The 17,893-nt window shown below is 38.3% G+C and overlaps 1 protein-coding gene across 1 annotated transcript in view; it reads right to left on the bottom strand.

Moving 5' to 3' along the window:
• Positions 1-5,181: 5,181 nt before the first annotated feature.
• The window catches only part of LOC136874074 (uncharacterized), a 111,234-nt gene continuing 98,522 nt past the window's right edge, over positions 5,182-17,893 (bottom strand). Inside the window, exons 2-3 of the mRNA XM_067147603.2 lie at positions 11,268-11,417; positions 5,182-6,610 (exon numbers count right to left, since the gene is read on the bottom strand). Coding sequence (XP_067003704.2) covers positions 6,408-6,610; positions 11,268-11,417 — 353 coding nt within the window. The 3' untranslated portion in view covers positions 5,182-6,407. The remainder of the gene's footprint in view (positions 6,611-11,267; positions 11,418-17,893) is intronic.

Here is a 17,893-nt window from a genome sequence, read left to right on the forward strand (position 1 = left end):
TGTGGAATGGTGCACCAATTTCCGTGTCCGTGGCGTTTCGAAACAAGACGGCGATCGATCTGGGAGGCCAGCCTGATGCATTGCGGACAACAAGTGGGAGGTGGATGAGGCCTATAGCCCTGATCTCTCCCCATGCGATTTTCATGCCTTAGGTCCCCTCGAAAAGGCCTTGAAGTGTTCGACGCTTCCTGACGGAGGAGGATGTGAAGCAGATGATTACGGACTTCTTCATGCAGCAGGGAAGGGTGTTTTACCACACTGGGATCATCAACCTGGTACCTTAGTGAGCGAGTGTCTCAATGCTCACGGCGATTTTGCCTGATTACCATCCCGATTCAGCACTATACGGCCGTCAAAAGGAAACGTTTTGATCGCCCCTTATATATGATTTTTTCCCCACTACTGAGCGTTTTATTCAGACTGTTGATAGGGTGGTAGAATAACATCCGCGGTATTCCCTGCCTTTTGTAATAGGCGATTAAAAGGGACCGACAGGGCTGTTAAATTGAGAGCACTGGTTGATGACCACGAGAGCCTTTGCTGAGTCCTGACTTTACTTCCACTTACTTGTGCCAGGGTCCCCTACATTCCTCTATTCTATCAGTCCTCTCTTGGTGAACTCTTTTTAGTTTCCTACCTCGATGGTATTAGGTATAGAGGCTTAGGGAATCTCTCATTATCACGCCTCCGTGACCCTTGTCTTTCTCGGTCGGTGCCTTCAATTTTTCGAAGTGATTGACCCCTTCCGATTTTTCCTTTTGATTAATGTGAATAGACGATGGCTGTCCAGTTCTACTTAAGAAGAAGTACAACAATAATCACCACCACCATCATATACGATTTAATGATGTCCAGATATTGGTATAACGTCTTGATTTCCGATTCAAGAAGTGAATAACACACAAGAACTCAAAAACTAATACTTTCATGAAGCTTGATCAGCTGGGTGGCATCGTACGAGAAGAACTCGAAGATAGAAATGGTTCAGACAGGAAGTGGCATCGACAAGGAAGTGGGTCAGCCAAACCCCATTCCTTTCTTTCTTTCTTTCTTTCTTTCTTTCTTTCTTTCTTTCTTTCTTTCTTTCTTTCTTTCTTTCCAATACGTCTCGTCCAGCACTAAGACACACCGTGTCGATATCTATCACGTGAAAGGAAGTACAAGAGATGGATGACTAAATAAAAATAACGTTTTCTACAGCCATAGCAATACGTGTCATTTCGACTGGACATATCAGAGGAGACAATAGTGACAGTGTTCTCGTCTTTCTTCACGTCATCCTCTCTAACCTCGTTTCCTTTAGCACGAACCATTCAAAATGAGGAGCTAAAATTTCGTACCCTTAAATTAAGAGGAGACGTACACTTTTGAACAAAGAAAAATGGGGTGTATTAAACTGTTTTTCCGCAGGAGGGGAAATGCTAAAAGGAAATTAGTATGACAAATACATTAATCCCTAATAACATTCCTACATATTTAGAAATCATAAAAACTATGCCATTATATATATTATTCAAAATGGCGGTGTATTCCGGCCACTATATTAGAGTTTCCCTGATAATTTCCAAACACATGAATAGTTTTCAATGATTTGCTATTATGATTAGTTATGTTATAGCTAACACATATACAGTACTAGAATCAGTGAAGTTCCTCAAGTATAACTAATGTTTTCATGAAGTTATTTTCAAGTAGCCAATTTTTTCATTAATTTTCATTTCAAAACATTTTTTAAACTTAACCAATGAATATAGCTCAATAATTCTAGCATAACTTCTTCTTCTTCTTCATGAAATATACATGCATGCAAAATTTCATCTTAATACCTGAAGAACTTTCAGAGTTATCAGGGAAACGGTTCTGAAGAACAAAAGTTTCGGAAAACGAGCAACAAACTTATCGATAAATGGCTTGCTTGGGTGACAGAGCTTCACGTTTTTTGACATAACTGGGAAAGTATTGGGGATATTAACAAAAATTTTGCACTGTCATAAAGAAAACAGTTCAATTTTAAATGAAAAATAAATTGAAAAATCGCGTTTTTGGTCCATCAGAGGTGTCGATCTCTCCTTAAATATCCAATTCCCTGAAATTCCGTCCAGCCTTTTCCTCGCGATACTGTAACAGACTGTCTACAGTTATTTCTTGATGGGTGTAGTAATTTTAATAATAATAATATATAATATTATATATTTTACGTCCCACTAACTACTTTTACGGTTTTCTGAGACGCCGAGGTGCTGGAATTTAGTCCCGCGGGAGTTCTTTCACGTGCCAGTAAATCTACCGACACGAGGCTGTCACATTTGAGCACCTTCAAATACCACCAGACTGAGCCAGGATCGAACTTGCCAAGTTGGGGTCAGAAGGCCAGTGCCTCAACTGTCTGAGCCACTCAGCCCGGCTGTAGTAATTTTGAATCAGTCTTTAGGCACAGGCCAGAATAAAGTGGACTTCCCTCCGTAGTCTACTGTGACTGTATAGGAGCTACTAAGGAATGGGTGGTGGTGAATGATAACATTCAGAGCACGACTATTGGGTCTGGCTGCTACGAAAGGTGCTACTTATAGGGACAGTCGTGCTTCAATAACGTTGTCTGTCCAGTGAGACTTAGACACAGAAGAAGCACCTGTATTTCGCAAAGCGAGAAATCGCGAAATTTGTGCGGAATTGTACAATTTGGCTCAAAACATGAAAGTGTTTATCTTCAAGCAAAATCGCGAAATAATTAACGAAATATTATGGAATAATTGTTTGACCCAAGAAGCACAACGAAAGATGATTTATAAAATAATGAAGTCTCTCGTGTAACAAAGCAAATTCCCATGGCACGAGAACTTTGAGCATCAGAATCTCTCGAACCATTCACAGTGTTTAGGGATCTAGTTCGTAGTTCATGTAGAAAAGGTAAAATACATTGGTCCCAGTCAGTGATGTTGATAGTGCGAGATCATTTTTAAAGTCTTTCTCCAACTGCTGTGTAAATTATGTACGTAGGCTCGGCCCTACATGTTAAAGTGGCAGGATGTATTTTTTCCAAATATCTTTGCATACATAGATGTGTTTTCAGCAAAAGCACAACTCTCATTTTTCTTGTACAAGTGTAAAAATAAAATACCAATATGTTGTTTTACTGCGATTATGCAATCAACTATGTGTGGTTTAGTTTTTATTGCTGAAGGGTAGAAATATAATTCAGCGAAATTATTGACGAATTAAAATAAAAATAGCGAAAAATATACCGAAATTACTTTCTTAATTGCGAAATTAGGGGAACGTTTCACCATAAACAGGTGCCTCTGATAATTGAATATCTTTCGATGGTGCTATTTGAGGATCAAGCCAGCCTCTGGGTTGATGAAAATTGTAGCAGAGAAATAGGTAAAATAAACTGAACACTACCTTGGCCACTACTTGCCCTGTTCGATAAGTACCAGGTAATTATTAAAAGATTACGGACAGAAAGACCGTTTCATAGAAACAGGTTCTCTCGTAGCTCATTTAAATCTTTCTGTCCGACTCGTTGGCTTAACAGTCAGCGTACTGGCCTTCGGTTTAGAGGGTCCTGGGTTCGATTCCCGGCCAGGTCGGGGATTTTAACCTTAATTGGTTAATTCCAATGGCACGGGGGCTGGGTGTATGTGTTGTCTTCATCATAATTTCATCCTCATCACGACGCGCAGGTCGCCTACGGGAGTCGAATAGAAAGACCTGCACCTGGCGAGCCGAACCCGTCCTGGGATATCCCGGCACTAAAAGCCATACGACATTTCATTATATCTTTCTTTGCTAGTGGTTTAAAGTCGCACTAACACATCGAATATTTTCAGGGACTCAAGAATGGGATTGGGAAGGCAGAGGCCATAGACGTTATTAAGGTACAGCACCAGGATTTGCCTAGTGTGAAAATCATTTTCAGTGCTGCCGACAGTGGGTCATAGCTCACAGTGATGCAAGGCAACTATCTATATTTTTAAGATCAAAACCATTTATACATTCATTTAGTTATCGTCCCTTAACACAATTCGGAAATTAAGATTTTCTTATTTCGTGATTAATACTGTGTTTATGAAAAAGTGAAATTCACGCACTTCAATAATACTGTATAATAAATATCGTGCATCATGCTTAAAGAGGTTATACAAGCAAAATTAAAGAAATTATGCAGCTAATATACCGATTGACCCATACAAGTTAACAAAATTACAAATAGCAATTTTATTGTAGAAATGTGCAGCAAGGTTACAAATACAGTTACGAATAACACATACTGATAGTTGTAGCATAGTTCTCACGACATACAAGAAATGCTCAAAGTTCCCTCCATCCCCTTTCTATGCAAATTTCACATCTTCGAAGAACTGAAGCACAAATATTTCCGAAATATCACGTCAGTTTGGAAGTCAATAAACATATGTCGGAATTCTTAAAGTTATTCCTGTCGGGTGAATTGTTTATTTGAAAGACATGGTTATGTGGGAAAAATACTGCATAGTAGGTCTCATCTAGTTAGTCAATAGTGTATTACAGGAAGTCTAGTCGTACGTTCGTTTATGCGCCCAAATTAGTGATTAATAATTGTACATGAAGTTATAAGTGATTTGTAAAATGATGTGAACGAAGTTTTCGTCATTTAATATCGAACATTGTTCAGTGTTGCCTTGATAACCTCTACTGACTCAATGAGACATGACGAAACCAGAACCTAATTTTGTTAAAGCTAAATACATAATCTCAAGAGAGTTCTGTAAATTATGACCATTTTCTTTTTTCCCCTTACACCTTAAATATAAAATGTTACTTTGATATTTTAAAAGTACATTTGGGTGTTCTGTAAGTTTCATGGGAAATAAAAATATAGTGATAAATGACAAATCGATATTTTAAAAACATAACTTTTATGCATGTAGGCCTATTACATCTTATATCATGAATAAATCTGCATTTGCCATCTGAACAAATATGACTCTATGTAATTTACTTAACGGAAATGAATTTTATCTTATTAACAAATTAGCCTTTCATATTGCACAGTACATTTTAACACAATATGAATTGATTAGCACTGACTGTTCATCAGTGGGTTACACCATAAGCTAACAACTCAACCAAGTGCAGGACATTCATTGCCAAACTCTTCTATAAACATATGGTAGAAAACTGTATTATGTGTACCACAAAGTTCCTTCTAGTGAAGCCAAATAAAATTTTGATTTTGTTAGAAGATATTCTACACCTTATATCTTAATGGTAAACACCGATTTACAAGCTTTATGTTCCAGATGAACCGTCTACGTTGTTGAACTTTGGATAGATGATGGGAGTGACAATAGGTTTGGATGTCGGAGAACTTACGTGATAGCATACGAATGCATGTCATATCAGATAGTCTTCCAGGATGGTTCAATTAGAATGGGTAATTAAATGTGAGTGCTGATAGTCTATACAAGTCTATGGGCACTGTCCATTCCTCGAACATCAGCTTTCTCTTGTTGCTGTTCTCTGTTTTTCGACTAGTCCACTTCAACAACCGACACTAAATGTCCACAAAATCCTCACTTTTCTCTTCCCTTCAGATATTAACTACCAATTTATCTGTGTTAGATGTAGTGAAACTACATGCTCTCTACAATCACTTGCTGAAGTGGTCTCATGAACGTTTGCTAGGGCTGGTCATAATTATGAACTGCCGCAACGTGTCTGTGTGATAGATATATGTATATATATATAGATTCAGTTCAGGATTTTAACTATTTATTTTTATCTTTGGTCTTTATTGTCTAACCACGGACTGTAGTCTCCTAAAACGTAAAATAATTCTTCTCGCATTTTTCTCCAGCTTCGCTCATGCTGTTCTACTGTACTCAACCAAGGACACAGTCGGATCAGATAGAAGAAGGTGAACATCAGTTGTAATTATATCACAACCTACTATGAAAATCCTGAGTAACACAATAATATCAGACCAGTAATGCAATGCCGATGACTATGCAAGTATTGTTATAAAATATTCATATTACATATTTCAAATGTCTCTAACAATTTGTCGGCAGTGTTGGAATTCTTCCAGTAGATATACGGTATACATGTATGTGTGTGTGGGATTCCCACATATAATTCTACCTTAATGCAGAGAAACTAAAGCAGTAAATTATCTGTTGACCTGTAGAGTATTTTACAAGAAGGCAGTACATTTTGGATCATTGATCACACAAAAGTATAAACCACTTCTTCAATACTTTAAGAATGTTCCATTAAACGATTACAGTGTGTGTCAGTTACACCAAGCAGAGTCTGGAAAACTGAATAGTGGCTGATGCTTGCCTTTTACTGCACGGATGTGCATATGTAACTCTTAGCAAGACATTCGTTCAGGTAGTAATAGTTAGGTCCAGATAGAAATGCAGTCATAAGATCCTCCAGGTAGTCCAAATGATGGCACTCCACAGAAGGATCCAGGCTGGTGTTGAGTATTGAGGAGCTGCGTTACAAGAGTCCGAATCACAGAGCGAACAATGAATGGTGTCTTCAGATGCGTAGGCACACGCGGCGTCGTAGTCATCCAGTAGAGCCATCACACAAGTCCGTCTAACAACTGTTCGACCTTTCACTGCAACAGAGAACATTTCCAACATGAGTAGAATACAATAGAACAGAACAGGATAGAATACTTCCATCTCCCAGTTTCGAAGCACCTCAAACTGGGGAGTGAGTAACCATTTATTGTAATAAAAAATGTGTTTTAATACATGCATTCTTTTCCCTATTACTACATTAAACATTACAATTAAAATTAACTATTTCAATTTCATTTCTAAATTGTAGTCTTCTCTTTAAAGTTTATTTATTTTGTTCCAGATGTTAATAGTCATACAGTCTAAGACAAACCCTCCCTAAGTTGTATCAGAACTTTATTTTGTCTCATCAGTCTGTGTAGAGTTATCCTACAAATACAGCATACATTTTGAATTAATTGAATGGATGACTATATAAACTGGTCAGTGAATGACTTCATGATTGACCTGTATTTGTGCACAAATGAATTAATAAACACTCTTCTCACTCAATCACTCACGGATAGCCATCAAATGGGGTAGAGATCATTCATGATTGTGTGGAAGAATCAATGAACTGTATAAAAATAAAACAGTCCTCCCTCTCAGTTACGGATAACCACCAGTTTGGGAGAGAGTTTCACTGAACATCAGTAATGTATTGCAATTTTACAGCCTGAGCTCAACAAGAACAACAAATATCTCAAACCTGAAAATGCATATAATGTGGTTTCATCACTGTTCTGGCAGAAGTCACTAAATCCAAAATAACATTGTTTTTAGATATTACGATGTTACTGTTTCAGTGTAACTTTTAGTCCGACTTGTTGGCTGAATGGTCATCGTACTGGCCTTCGGTTCAGAGGGTCCCGGGTTCGATTCCCAGCCAGGTTGGGGATTTTAACCTTCATTGGTTAATTCCAATGGCCCAGGGGCTGGGTGTTAGTGCTGTCCCCAACATCCCAGCAACTTACACACCACACATAACACTATCCTCCACCACAATAACACGCAGTTACCTACACATGGCAGATGCCGCCCGCCCTCATCGGAGGGTCTGCCTTACAAGGGCTGCACTCGGCTAGAAATAGCCCCACGAAATTATATAGTGTAACTTTTAATCCTTCCATGACGTTAGTTATAAACGAAATAGCCATGAAAAGTAACGTTTCACTTTACGAATTTCGAAACGAATAAGGTAAATTTATCACTTTAGTGGCTGTTGTGTACAACCTTTTTCTTATACTATGGCACATTTACGTGTTTTAAATGAAACATCTTTTTACAAATAATTTTAACAAGTCACCACCCAAATCATGCATGATCGAGGCGGCCTTGACCAACAGAGTCGATACCGCAGTATGTGAAAAAATGACGAAAATGGAACACCCAAATGCTAAATATGGAGGGCAGTTCAGAAAAGCAGTACCCGAAAGGAAATTTAAACCAATCAGATAATATGTTGTTTAGCATACCAGAGATCGTCTAATCAGAGGAAAATATTAAATAAATGTATACACAAAGTAGCTACTGATGCGTATTTCTTTGTTTAGCATATGACATTACACATGAAATAAAATGTTGAAAGTACAGAACACTGCAGGGTAATGAAAGCAAACTACAATCGCATGTCGGTGTTAACAGATAACATTCGTTGAAGAAATCGGGCATTAGTTACGTAGATAATTTTGTCATGTAAATCAATGTAAATAAGGAAACAAATGTTTCACGATTTACTATGATTTTTCCTATAACAATACCAGTGATATATTAATTTTCCCGGTCAATGTAATACTGCGTTTTACATTGTTTTAATATTATGTGTACCAGCCACCAACCCATTACCTTAAGCATTGAAAGTAACAATATATTTAAAAATAAAATAATGTAACTTATATAAAAACGACGTGTATTAATAAATATGTATTTTATTTTGCTTTCAAATAAATAGCTTTAAAATATCTAGCGGTCGAATTAATATATCGTCGCTGCCGGGACAAAACCTCCTGTGTGATAATATTTTTGGATATATAGACTACTGATCCGCAGAAGATACATTATAAAGAGCGAGAACGTCTTGATAACATGCACACAATATTGCACCTTAGATGACAGAACCTTACCGTCCAAACTTCTAAGCTAAAATATTTCACATAGGAGGTTTTGTCCCGGCAGCGACGATATACTACCCATTGCAGCAGACACTGACGCCATGAAAAAGTGCTGCAAGTCTGACCATGAGTCCTTTGGTAATAATAAATGTGAAAGTAGGTTCTGTTTCTATATCTTCAATAGTTTAAGAGTTATTTGAGGTGCACATCTCAGCTGAATAATCTTGCAGGTTTTGTGTCAGGTTTCTTGTTTAGTTACATCGTATAATTCTTTTTAGAATAGTTAACTACGGTATTTTACGAAATTGACTGTCTGGTCAATTATTTGGGCTGTTGCCTACTTTGTCTCTTTTATTTGAACAACCTTAATAGATTACTGACATGACAGGTAACGTCACCCGATGATCATTATTCTTTCAATTTCTTTAATATTAGTTTTGTCTCCTTGTATATTTTTATTTCTTTACTTTTCTTGTTTCACTGCTAATTATCACATAATTAATCACTTTGTCATTTGTCTTTCTTTCTCTCTTTCCTTCTTTCTTTCTTTCTTTCTTTCTTTCTCTCTTAATCCGTTTACCGTTTAGGGTTGGTTTTTACCATGGTATCAGGGATTCCACCTCTATCGCTTAAAGGACAGTGTCCTGGACCGTGAGACTATAGGTCGGGGATACAACTGGTGAGGAGAACCAATACGTCGTCCAGTCGGCCTCACTTGCTATGCTGAACAGGGGCCTTCTGGAGGATGGGAAGATCGAAAGGGATAGATAAAGAAGCAGCCGTGACCTTATGTTAGGTACCATCCCGGCATTTGCTTGGAGGAGAAGAGGAAAAACACGGAAAACCACTTCAAAAATGACTGTGGTGAGAATCGATTCCCCCTCTACTCAGTTGACCAGTTATTTTTTTTTTTTTTTAATTTGGGCAACTACGGACCGCATGTTTCTTAAGACTTCTTGACCTTTGTCCTCTTTTCTTTCCAGAACCTCTTCATTATTTCTCTGATTTTCCTCTCCTCTTGGAAATGTTCCGTTTGGGTCTCATTTTTAGTGGCTTCTCTTCAAATGATATTAGATTGTTGACCTTTCTTTTGAACTCTCTTCTTTTGCATGGATCATATCTAGTATAATTCCTAATACGTCTTCTTCATCTACTTCTTCTTCCACCGCTTTTGTCACATCCGTGGGGTCGCGGATGTGAACTGTGTCGCACTTGTGGATTTGGTCCTCTTTTACGGCCGGATTCCCTTCTTGACGCCAACCTTTATGGAGGGGTGTAATCGCTATTGCGTGTCTCTGTGGTGGTTGGTGCTGTAGCGTGTTTTCTGAATATGAAGAGAAAAGTGTTGGCATAAACACAAACACCCAGTCCCCGGGCCAGAAGAATCAGACGCGAATAAAATCCCCGACCCGGCCATGGAATCGAACCCAGGGCCCTCTGAACCGAAGACCTTAACGCTGACCATTTAGCCAATGAGTCGGACTGTAATTCCAAATACTTCATCCCTCTTGAATTCCTGTACCAACTTGGAGGTGGCCTTTAATTCCATGATGTATCTGAAGATGCAAACTTAGTAGTGGCTAAGATCGTTAAGGCGTTGAAGTCTATATGGTCTGACACCGCGTTTAGTCGATTCGAGTCCCGTTGGTCGAAAAATTGTCACTATCAGAATGTTGCCCAGTAGGGGAGGTGGCGGTGTACAATTTCTAATCACTACATTGCGTGCCAAAAGCCTGAATTAAATTCCAAACCTCTCCCCAATGCCGATATGGAGTGAGGGTATATGACGCTATTAATAGTGATTTGTCCGTCGCATGAGGACGTAAAGCTGTGAGCAGACCCTTTGGTGTTATTCGACAGGAGTAGGCTACGTGCCGACAACGGGCTTCATGCTCTCCCTATCGCATTATCATCATCATCCCACATCAAGACGCTCAGGTCGCCTATGAACGTCAAATAGAGAGAGATCTGCATCAGGCGATCCCAACATGCCCTAGGACACTCCCAGCCATACAATAAATAATATACAAATATATCTGCAGAACTTCTTTTCTTCCATTTTAAATTTTTGTTCAGTCGTTTGTTATACATTCTTATTAGGAAATTCGTAGAATTTCAGCCTTCGTTTCCGCATTGTGTGCTTGATATTTTCAGTGTACTTGTAGAGCTCCTCATTTCTCAGTATTATTATCTTATTATTATTATAGATAATACTCGTACACCTGTTTAATTTCTGTAAGTAACAATGGGCAAATACACTTAATTACTTCTATATAATATATTATGTTCATAGTGTTACGCAAGTTACTCTTATAAGTGTTCGAATGATTATCATTAATATTATTATGGTTATTATTTCCGTGACTGTCATGTAACAGAAATTAGCCTGTCACCTTTGATTTTCATTGGGGAAGTATCCCTGCTGTGGAATAAATAAATAAATAAATAAATAAATAAATAAATAAATAAATAAATAAATAAATAAATAAATAAATAAATAAATAAATAAATAAATAAATAAATAAATAAATAAATAAATAAATACATCCGAGAAATATAACTATTCTGTCCTAGAGTCTATAATCTCATTGCATATAAATACCTATTTGAACTTCCTTCAGACACCGCGGTCTGCCGTTAGCCTCGGACTCAGCCATGCATAACGTGGGCACGAAGGGAGGATTAGCTTCTTCGATGTTCATACACTGTGGATTGCCTTCTGAGAAGCAATGGTAGCATTCTAATCTCTGACCTAGAACACAAATATTGTTATTCTGTAAAAATAAATACATTTAAGTACACAGTTAAATATTAGAGCAATTATGTCCATGGTAAGAACTCATGAATCAGGCAAAATACTGAGGATTCTTCCCAATTTAAACAATGATCCCCTTCTTGCTATAAACGTAGTAGTAGACGGTGTGTAGTGCAGTTGATCAGCCGATTTATTCCTATTTTCAAGGTTCATGTGATCGAATCCCGACACAGCTTCTTTGTATTTAAAAGTCATTAAGGGGAGTCATGACTGAAATTTGGAATTTCTACAATTTACCACTTAACAAAACCAAATTTTAAATGCAAGCACATATCAATAAGATATAGCCCCACACAAAACTTTGAGTTGCTTAGTCAGTCGGTAGGAAAGTTATTGACAAATAAATTTTACTTTTATATGTTGCATGGAAAATGCTCCTTCTGGCATAATTTTCAGTTTTTTGGGCCATAATTTGGCTAACTTGTCAGAAATACTCATATATTTAAGAAACACTCCGGGTTTTGCAGTCACGTATAAACTATTGAAGATATAATTTTTCACTACTCATTCAATAGGCAAAAATCTAGTTTCGTGCTATTTCAGAAGTAAACATATGAGGGTAATATTCAACTGATAATAAATGCAGAACTTCTTTTAATTTCTGCATATATTCAAGAATTCTGTGAAAGCTTAATGTCAATCCGATAAGAACTCTGTCGCATGAAGCATTTTATGCATGACAAAGGAGTGAAAAAGTTTTAGGATAGATAATATCGATTGAATGTTTTAAGAAACATGCTTTAAAACTGCCCTGGACTGTAAATTTCTTCCTCAGCTGTATTTCTCATCTTATGCATAGCGTAGGCCTACTACAAGGTGAATAAATATTCCAGCGGTGTTATTGAAATGTTAGTCCGAAAGAACTTTAAGGCTTGTTTTGTATGACGGCGTGAAAGAACCACTACCCTTTATATCCGACATTTAGGGGTTTAAAAATGACGCCTGGGAAAAACTGACCACGGGATCTAAAAGAGGAAGAATTGGGGGATTTTTAGGTTAATATTGAAAATTGGATTTTTTCGTCAAAAACGCAACAGTTAAGTCACGACTCCCCTTAAGTGTGAGCAACTCGTGAAAGAAGATTAAGAATGCCATTGTGAAATTCCGAATCTCCAATTTTTCTCACGAATATTAAGATGTGAACTTTATTATTATTATTATTATTATTATTATTATTATTATTATTATTATTATTATTATTATTATTATTATTATTGCCGTATTTACATATATATGACTCCATTGTAGGGGAGACGAGTGTATCCACAGTATAGCATACCATGCAATAGTTTTTGTTGTGTTTTCCCCTGCTATTTATCGAGCTCACACTCAAACAAATTTTAAAAGTTACCAGCAGGTAACACTGACGGTAGTTCCGATTCGTTATGCTAACAAACTTGGATGCTGTAGACAAAACAAAATAGTTGGCATCATAAGTAAATATTCCGTGAAATTGTGTGTTTTGTCATCTCGTGATAATTGCATGTGTTGACTTCAGTGATTTATTATAACATAACTTAGGGGCCCATATTCGTTGAAACGTGTATCATATTTTCCCTTATATCACACAACATCGCGTAAGTTGGAGACCCATATTTCGTCCCCTTAGCAGATTTGGACTTGTAGAAATTCAGGAATATTATAGACAAGGCTAGAAATTGGTATATATATTACTGGATATATTCTCCGCTTACGGGTAAGTTGCAATGAAACTGTTATAAGGTAAAGCAATCAATATTTGACATAAAATAAGGAAAGTAAATTACCAAATATGTGTTCGTAATTTCGTCCCGCACCGAACGTATGAAAAGTACAATTAATTGTAATATATTTTTCCTTTATAGCCTTACCAGACACTTTCCCTATAACGAATTACTTGAAGGCCATTTATGAAAAAAATGGTATTCTTTTTTTACATAGCCCTTCAGCATTGCTCGTGGGATGTTAAACGCTTGACTTGTACGTTTGTAACCCATTATCTTGTCCCTCACGGTCTTAATATCCTTTTTCATTGCCTCCTTATCCCACTGCTTGCCTTTTATTAACCTGAAAATAATAATAATAAACTTTATGAATAACAAATACAATGAAGAGGGATAAAATTAGGCACATTCCTTGATGTATTATAATGGCCGCTACAGTAACTCACGCCTACCACCTCACTGCAGCGATTACACACGACTGAAATGCAGTCCACTATTTCATACGCATATCTGCGCTCATCTAGCAATAACAGGCGCTTTACTTGAATGCTGCGCTATCTCAGCTCTTCTTCTTTCTCTTTTCCCTTTATGCCCTCGCAGGCGTTGGGTCCTTCAGACACTTCCCATATGAAGTCAGGTCCAGTGCCAATCTTCTCAATTCTGCTGGAGTGTTTCCCCAGTGTTCCCAACTTAGCGGATTTTCTGCTAAATTTGGCGGAATTACAAGACTGTCGGCGAAGAAATATATCATTTAGCGGACAGCGGATTTTTTGGCGGAATTCTTCATTTATTATAGCGGAATTTAGTGTTTAATCCATTTTACGTTCTTTAACATTTGTACTCCAGTCTGTCTCCGAGCTATTCCGTATTTCTTGTCAGGAGCTAGCAGTCACATGAGGAAAACATGTTATTTGGATTCGATGTAAAGAGATCATGGTATCATAAATTTGTAATGCGTGGGGAAAGGGTACTTAACTCTTAGTTGACGAATGACGACAGATAATGAAACTGTGAGAGAGTAGCATTTATATTTATGCTATGAAGGAAGACCGTTTAATGAACTGGCCTGTTTTGTGTGTGGCGCTTGAGGTAGGGGATTGCACCCGGCAGTAAAACGCCAGCAAGTTTTAGCTCGCCGGCTCGCAGGCAGGGGGTTAATCCCGGTGAAACTCACATATCAGGTGAGTGCAGACATTTATTATTATTATTATTATTATTATTATTATTATTATTATTATTATTATTATTATTATTATTATTATTATTATTATTATTGCTCATTTTACTGCTCATAACTTGAGATCGGATTTCTTGGCGGAATTTTAGCGGATTTTTAGTAGTATTTAGCGGATCTTGAAAATATAAGTTGGCAACACTGTCTTTCCCTTCTTTCGTGCCAGGTCAAAGACGTAGGTGTCCCACTCCACCCCTCTTTTTCCATCTGGTCTTGATTAGAATATTTGTTTAGCCTTTATTTCCGATTCCATCCTCACCAGGTGCCCCAAACATCCAAGTTCCTTCCTTTCAATTAAACTGAACCGTGGTACTTGGTTAAGACATTCTTCCCTTGTCCTAGTATTTCTCCCAATTGTTTTACGCAAATACCTCATTTCTGTGGCAGTGAGTCTGCTCTCTAAATTACTCTGCAGTGTCCAGCTTTCAGATCCGTACGTCAGCACTTGAAGATATACTGTACTGATTTGTATATTCTCATTTTTGTTTTCCTGGTAACTTCTCTCTTTCCTATGATGGTATTATAATACATATTGTTAACTTTATGGATTCTGTGATTTATTTCAGAATCCACTTTCCCATATGCTGTTATGATGCTGCCTAAATATTCAAACTGCTGAACCTGTTCTAAAATCCCATTCTGCCACTCGATGTTAAGGTCTTTTTGCTCTTTCCTAGCATTAACTTCTATCCCCTGTCTTGGAGTGGGCACCCCCATTCCATCACTGCCCTCTGTAATTTATCTCTTTTGTTGCGAAAAGTGCGAAATCATCTGCGTATACTAGTGCCTGTATCCAAACTGGTCTCATCTTGAAATCTCCAACTTTGCATTTACTTGTTCGTCTCTTACATTGTTTAATAACTTGATCCATGAATATTAAAAGAGTAGAGGACTAAGCCCGTCACCTTGCTTGACACCACTTTCCATGGTAAATTCCTTGGAGGTTTAACCTCACTATCCTCACTATAGCCTACCCATTGTGACCGTTCACAACGTCACCTATGGTATGTCATGATATCCAGGAGATGAAATATGCCGTTTTCCGCGTCATTCTACGATAAAAACTGCCCAAGTTAGAATTTTTCTGCCCGCTCCAGGACTCGAGTCGCTCGACCCAGCTCTAGTTGCTGGTAATTAGCAGCAAGGCGGTGCAAGAGCGCTTGTACTGGAAGTTTTCTCACTCCCACCGCGAGCGAGATGAAACGATACGCGTTATCACGTGACAAAGAATCTAGGTCACTAGCTGAGCCCAGAGAGTACATCCAACGTGAAAACTAACATTATACCCTGTTTTCCTCGCTTATTCACCACTGCCAACTTAACGCATTCAACTGTTTTATTTCTGTTAATTTTCATAAATCGCAAAATACCCAATGGATAATTAAGCGCAAACATTCATTTGAATCAGGGAATTTTACGCATAATTATGAGACCGAGAAGTGCTCTACTTAACTGACAGAGCGGTAACTACGCTGTAAACAAGGGCGCGTCTTAATGACTAACAGATGTTGGACCCTAACCGTGCCAAGGAACACAAGGAATCCCCTGTGCTCGTCATCATTCACCGCCAGAGACTAAAGGACGCTTTTAAGATTGCTTCAAAACCTACGAAGTTATTTTAATAACAGTCACTCAGTGGAGATGGGAATACAGGAGCTACATTTTGATACCCTGTTCGTCACTGTACGTTGCGTGTTAACGGACCAATGTGTGAGAAAGGATTGCATTTTTCCCCCACCCTCAGCATTCGGGTCTCTAGCGTAGCTCGCCTATATATTCATGAGCTGAGGAGGAGACACTACCCAGTGCATTCTCAGTGTAACGCCAGTACGGTAGTATTTCGTCGTGGTTTGTGTATGAGTCGTTTGTGAAGAAATAATCTTGTAATTTGAGCAGTGTAATGCAGATTCATTAAAGCCTGTGAACATCTGCGAAAATACCCACAATCTAAGTAAGTTTTTTTTGCGAGTACAGTGTGTCGCTAATTAATATAGTGGGAGCAGCACGAAACCGAAATGGCCGCTGTCCGTGTGTCGAAGAGGTCGTGCGTCGAGCCTCATATGTGCCGATACTAATACGGCTCAATTAACCACAATAGCCAGGTATCCCAGTGCGTGGAGTTGTGTGTGTGTGTCTCGACATAATTGAGAGATACAAAGAAAGTGCGTGAACGGCTCAGTGTCGGCATAATTAAGGGTAGTGTCACGTCTATAAATCTATAATGCAGTTGAGAGCCTGACTTACGCATGACCAGGCGAAATAGAATATGCTTGAAGTGTGGTCGTGTGAGACGAGAAATTTTAATCCAGTAGTGGCCTAACCAGTGACATTCTTTATTCAGGACCTAGAATAGCTGTATGCTGTTTATAAAAGAATAGGTACATGAGAAGGGAGCAGTGTCGGGCTACAGAGACAATACCGGCATTGGGTTGAAATGCTCGTGCTATTGAGCAGATCCAACCATATATTCAAATTGTGGTGTGTAATAAACTAACGCATTCACTTGAGATAATTTCCCCTCATTTACATGTCTACGAGAACGCCGGGTGAACGCCGACGTCCAGTTGAATGCCAGAATTTTGCCTGTGTACCGGAGTGAACGAGTCATCTAGCTGTTTGCCGGAATTTCGTCTGGTAGCCGAGAACGCCTGGAACGTCGCTGTCATGTGTATGACCTGCCAGGAAGTCATCATGGGTCTTCACATCGCCGATGACGTGATGCAAGCACTCTAAGTCCATGGAGTGCCCTCCTGTAAAGCTGTGAACGTGGTATCCGGAAGGCTGAGTACATTTCCAAGTATTTATATCTTTGAAGGTCGTGTCCCATTGTAAATATGTAGATTTTTCACTTAGATATAATGTAGACTGCAAGCACGCCATTTCAGAGGGATAATAATTATAATTTCATTTTTATTTGGGTCTTTTATAGAATACTTTCTTCATGGTTTGGGAACGACCATATTTTACTTCCATTTTTTTACAAGGGTTTGATAATGCATGACGTAAATTTAAGGACCTCAGATTAATTATGTGTGAAGTACTGTCAAGTAAAAGGGCTTAAATATTCTACGTAAACGACTCCAGTTATCATCTTTCTACAGCCAATAGGAGTCCTCAAGGATATCTCAGTAACTGATTTTTTTTAAAATTTTCTTTGTACTTCACAAGCTCTCAGGAAATCCTCCTTACTAGAAATTAAAACTGCTGGAACAACGAATGGAGCATGAGATTGGGGTATATATCTTACATCGCTAATTAGTTCGCGAATGCGCAAGTTAATTTGGACCCTGGTGGCAGGAGATCATCATTAGATCTGCATCGTGGTCAATGTACCGAGAGGAAATGAAATGGCTGAACAGGCTGTAGCCATAATGTATATTGTGAAATGAAATGTGAAATTCCCTTGGAATCTGTCATTAAGACACGCGAGGCGCATATCGCGATGTGAATATGTTGATTACGGCCGGATATAGGGC

This window comes from Anabrus simplex, chromosome 1 (genome assembly GCF_040414725.1).
Source record: "Anabrus simplex isolate iqAnaSimp1 chromosome 1, ASM4041472v1, whole genome shotgun sequence".
Lineage (NCBI taxonomy): Eukaryota > Metazoa > Arthropoda > Insecta > Orthoptera > Tettigoniidae > Anabrus > Anabrus simplex.